This window comes from Acanthisitta chloris, unplaced genomic scaffold, assembly GCF_000695815.1.
Source record: "Acanthisitta chloris isolate BGI_N310 unplaced genomic scaffold, ASM69581v1 scaffold39617, whole genome shotgun sequence".
Classification (NCBI taxonomy): domain Eukaryota; kingdom Metazoa; phylum Chordata; class Aves; order Passeriformes; family Acanthisittidae; genus Acanthisitta; species Acanthisitta chloris.
Genome location: NW_008684933.1, coordinates 11,165 through 16,287, shown reverse-complemented (window position 1 = coordinate 16,287; position 5,123 = coordinate 11,165). Strand labels below are relative to the sequence as shown.

Genomic DNA, 5,123 nt, shown 5'->3' with positions numbered 1-5,123 from the left:
ATATATTTACCTCTCCTGGATTGCTGAGACAACTGAGAGACATGGTGTAGCCTCATAACAGTACATAGGCATTATGTGAACCAATTGAGCAATGAGAGATTCAGAGGAGTAATGTCTAACAAGATTTTAATCAGAAGCAGTGAATAGATTCTTAAAAATAAAAACGAGAACCAAATATATGGTAACTAAGAAAGAAAATCAGAGCTGCATGTTTTCAGTTATTGTTGTTTTTCCCTGCACAGAATTGGATGAAGAACAGTTTGAGAATTACTGACAGCACTTTGCAAGACCAAGTGTGGGATATTTTCTCTGAAGCAACCAGAAATGTAAGTTAAGTTAGAGGTACAAGGTCATACAATGGGGATGCAGCCCAAAAGGCTGGAAGGAAAACCTTTCCAGACTCCCTCTCCAGATGGGAGCAGAAACATTGTTTCCCATTCTTGCAATGGATTATGTTCTAATGTCATACTTCTAAACTAAATTACTCATTTGTGGAACACAGTCTTGCTGAAGTAGTTGTGCATACGTGGTAGGTTGTGATTCAAAACTTGGACACAGTGACACAGTTGTGACATGATAATCAGAAGGCTGATTTAACTTTATGCTACTAGTATGTAAAGAAAGGGAAAACCACTACCTTTATCTTTGGTTCCAGACTAAGATGGAATAAAACATATTTTCAGAACTTTTTTGGCCCGAAATTGATGTGCATTGGAGTGAGAAATGAACAGCACCTAGTTTCCCTATCTTAGTAGTGGCGAGAGAGGAGATCCTCCAGTTTGTGGTGTGAATTCCTCCCACTTCTTTGTCCAAATTGTACACTCACTCTGACCTTTTTGTCAGTGCCTAGTTCTTTGCTGTTTCAGTACTAGCTTAGCATGTTTCAGTAGGATGTTGTTTGTTTGTTTACATCTATTGCTGCTCCTTGAAAGCTGTTTCCCTCCTGATGTAAAGGTGTTCTCCTTTTCCCCACGTTCTTTTGAGGAAGAGCACAGGCACATTTTTGGCATTAATCCCCTGTTGATTATGCTTTATGTTTCTGATTTGATAATTCTAGCTCAATCTATTTGCAGTTTTTCTGAAGAATCCAAATCCAAGAGCCAGGAAGCAAATAAACACATTTTTTAAATGATATGAACTATCATAAACTCTGGGCACTGAATTTCAAGTACGTTGTCTTGCTGGAACATTAATTATGGAGTTGATACAATTTGACAAAAGTCATAAACAGTTCTCGCTTAACTTAAATGGTTTTTTGTAAAGAAAATAAATACTGAATCTGAAAAGCTTTTATTTAAACACAAGTAAACAATTTACCTTGTCCATAGAGCATAGCATAAAAGTAAAATGTATGACAACTTTCTTGCCCAGATCATTTCAATGCAGCTTTAAGAGTTCTTAAAAACATCTTCATATTCCTCTGTAATACGTACCTTGAGGTGTATGTACTCAGTGGAAATTCTCAAGCAGAATTCAAATTTGATTGAAATTACTCTTCACAGAAACATGTTGGTGTTAAGTTGCGTGTTTGAAGATCAATTCTCTTTCTAAACAACCACAGGAACATTTCAGTAATTGTGTTTCACTTGTAATTATTAAAATGAAAGTTTAAATTAGATAGTAAATTTTTCATTAATGCATTCATTCTTCTACAAGCAAATTATTATAAGCCCAGGAACTTTAAAGGAAAACCAAATCTGTTAAGGTGAGAAAAGTCCGATTAAATAACCAGCAGTGCCTTTGTTGCCATTGTGCAATAACAGTTTGTTCACTAAGACATATCCCAAGACAGGGAACTGGATAGCAAAACCAGATTATTACTCAAAGTTGATAGATTTGGGAATAGGTTCTGTGTCTTGCTGAAATGTGCTATAGTTTCATTTGTGTAAATCAAAGAGTTGTCACTCCCTTAACTTAATTACATTTAGCAAATACGTTAAAACACATTATTTCAACTAGAAATCATATATGTTGTAAGATAACATTTCTTCTGTGATCTTAATTACCATTTAATCTGTTGAAAGAAGAACCAGCCACACAATTTAGTGCTGTTTCTGAGGTAACTGGTGTCACCACATATAAGCAGTTTAATTGATTTCAAGTTCTTAATGTTCTTCATGAATTATCTAGTAGAGGAAAGTTGTGTTGTCAAAAAAAAAAAAAAAGACTTAACAATTGTAATAATCTGTCTTTCCACAAAAGAATTCAAATGAGAAACAACAGGACCAACCACAACAGAAGGAAGAGCAGCAGCCTGCAGAAACTGGGGAAGAAACAATGGCAGAAGAAAATGGAATTACAGATGATAAAGCTGAGAGGAAAAAGAATAAGAGAGAACGAAAAGAAGAGAGACAAAAGAACAAAAAGAAGGAGAAAAAAGATTTGAAGTTAGAAAATAAATCAGAAGTAAAAAAGAGTAAGAAGTCCAAAAAAGGAAAGGAGAGTGTGGAGAATGAATTGGAAATAAATGGCAATGGCTGTCAGAGTGACATAGAAGAGGAAAGAAATGGAAAGAAACGCAAACATAAACATGGAGAAGGTATCCATCCTGCAACTTGTATTCTTGTTTGTTTTGAAGATGCTTTTTCTCAGTGTGTTAAAGTTCAATAAACTACCTCAGTAGAATTTTTATGTAGCAAGTTGCATGTAACAGTGATTGCATAGTCCTTTCATAAAATCTGAACCTCTTAGAAATACAGGCTTGTGTTACAAGAGCAGAAACTTCTCAGTCATGTCAGAACTTTCCTTCCACTTTTAAAGTTTTTTGTGTATGTTTATCTATTTCCATCTCTAGAGGAGCCTCATAGCAAAACAAAGAGAATGAAAACTGAAAACATTTCAGAAGACATGGAAACAGAAAACACCAATGACAACGAAGATGATGTGGGAACAGCCAAAGGTATTCTTAAAAGGGCAATTTAGGTAGTCACAAAGCTGACCTAATGTAGAATATAAATACAGTGCCTCTGCAGCAAGCCATGGAATAAATTGTACCTCAGCAGACATAGACATATGTACATTCAGTGTACATACCTGTTCCAGAGTAAGTAACCTGTGCTACACTTAACACAGTGGTGAATTACTTCTCTGTCCTTTGTTGCTTCTGTGTTGACTACACTTGGTTCCCTTGGGCAGTGAGGAATGTGGCAAGTTTGTGTCACCCCAGCAGGTCTGTCCCTGCTGCCATGCACCTTAGCCAGCACAAAGGAAAAAGGGTAACAGCTCTCTTAGACCTCTTGGTATCTCTCATATCCTCATTTTTGCTCAGTGAATCATAAATTCAGCTGTGTTGGACCATGGTTTATGCTTAGATAAACCTACTTCTGCCTCTCATCCAACACACTGTGACTGTTACGGAATGACTGTGCTTGAACATATAGATTGTTTGTTTGGAAACTACCAATGAATGACCCCTGAAGTGGGTCTGGTCTGAATTTGACTGCCTGTGTTCTGAGGGTGAGGAGACAGGATCTTCCAACTATTCCTGCATTATGTGAGAGTTGCTGCTTAAGAGCTGAAGCACAGAAGTTAAGGAAAAGCAATCCTGACCCCTGTTGCTCACGTAGTGTTGGAGTTTCTCACATCTATTCCATTATAATCTTCAGAAACAGCTACTGCCTTTATGCTTGAGACCCCCTGGTGTTGTAGGGCCAGTAAGGTAACAACTGTTGTGGTAGCTGAACTGGTTCCAAATCAGGAGATTGAAGGCTGGTTCCTATTAGAGGAGAAGATCTGGAAATACCTAATTTTACTAATGATGTTGTACATCTAATTCTTTTCCAGGTAAATTCAACTGGAAGGGAACCATCAAAGCTGTGCTGAGACAGGCTCCAGACAATGAAATGTCAATTAAAAAACTAAGAAAAAAGGTACTGTACAATATGCTTTTTTAATCTCCATTGCTCTTGTGAATTTCTGTCTGTAAATTCATTAACTTCTGCCCCACATAAGCAAAATAGTTTGACATTATTGACAACAGATGTCACAATGGGAATTGAAGAACAAGTTCTTTATTGCTTACTGAGTTACAGAAGAAATTCAGTGCTAATTCTACAAAGGAATAATAGGATAATAGATTCTGTGCTACTTTTAATACAGCAATGTGTATGTATTATTACTTAAAGTGGAATCATCTTTACTAGCTAAAACCTTTCTCTGTCTTTGTGCAGGTTATAGCTCAGTATTATGAAGTAGCTGGTGAACATCACAAATCAGAAGAGGATATCCTAGTCATATTTAAGAAGAAAGTGAATAACAATCCCAAATTTAGAGTTCTAAAGGACAAAGTGAAACTTGTGCAGTAAGAGTTTGCATACTTTTTGTAACTCTTGCATTTTAATCTTGCAGATGGAGTCAAACTCTTCTGTCAGCTGTACAAAAACTATGCATTGGTCTCAATTTAAATTGTATATGTGAAAGCAGAATTTAACTTTTAATACTGGATTCTGTTTTCTAGATTTATCACAGAACATTTTCAGATATTTTTTTGGTTTTATGAAAAATGTCTATTTTTTGGTACAGGTTTTAAGAGGCATTGAAAATAATTGCTGTCTATGGTTTTAAAATTTATCCAGTATTAGATGTAATTTATAGGCATGGATGTTTTATCAGGACCTGGGTTGTGTAGCTTTTTGCAGAAACTATTTTAAGAGCAAATAGGATTTTCATATTCAAAAACCCACTGTGGAATAAATGTTTTGTTGTGCTAAAATTCAAGATGGTATGACTGCTACCCCCGTTATGCACTGTAGCTAGTGTGTGCAGGCTTTAGTAGACTGATAATTCTGTGTTGCAAAATGCATAACTCAAGTGTCTGTCAGATTTGTGTCTGTGATATTGCACATTCAGAGAAAAATCTAAAGACTGAGTGACCTGTATATGCATTGCTACTGGAAGTCTTGGTTAGTAATGCAACAGACTTCAGTATAAGGGTTACATGGACTAAAACTTGACTGATGAAATAAATGACTTCAAATCACCACCTTAAATATCATAAATCTTGTCACTTTTATGCTTGTGAAGTAAATCCACACAGATCCTCTTCATCACTTAAGGAGGCTGTTACACTGCAGTCACCAAGGCAAGTGAGGTAGGCCAGAAATTTTACACATATGTAGGAGACA

The 5,123-nt window shown here is 36.1% G+C and overlaps 1 protein-coding gene across 1 annotated transcript; it reads left to right on the top strand.

The window, feature by feature from the left end:
- Positions 1-242: 242 nt before the first annotated feature.
- On the top strand, positions 243-4,828 carry LOC103806796 (cell growth-regulating nucleolar protein-like; the record flags this gene model as incomplete). Its single annotated transcript, XM_009079503.1, has 5 exons — positions 243-326; positions 2,203-2,539; positions 2,795-2,899; positions 3,784-3,869; positions 4,170-4,828. Coding segments are annotated over 5 exons (747 nt in total), but the record flags the coding sequence as incomplete, so codon positions are not given.
- Between the last annotated feature and the right edge of the window lie 295 nt (positions 4,829-5,123).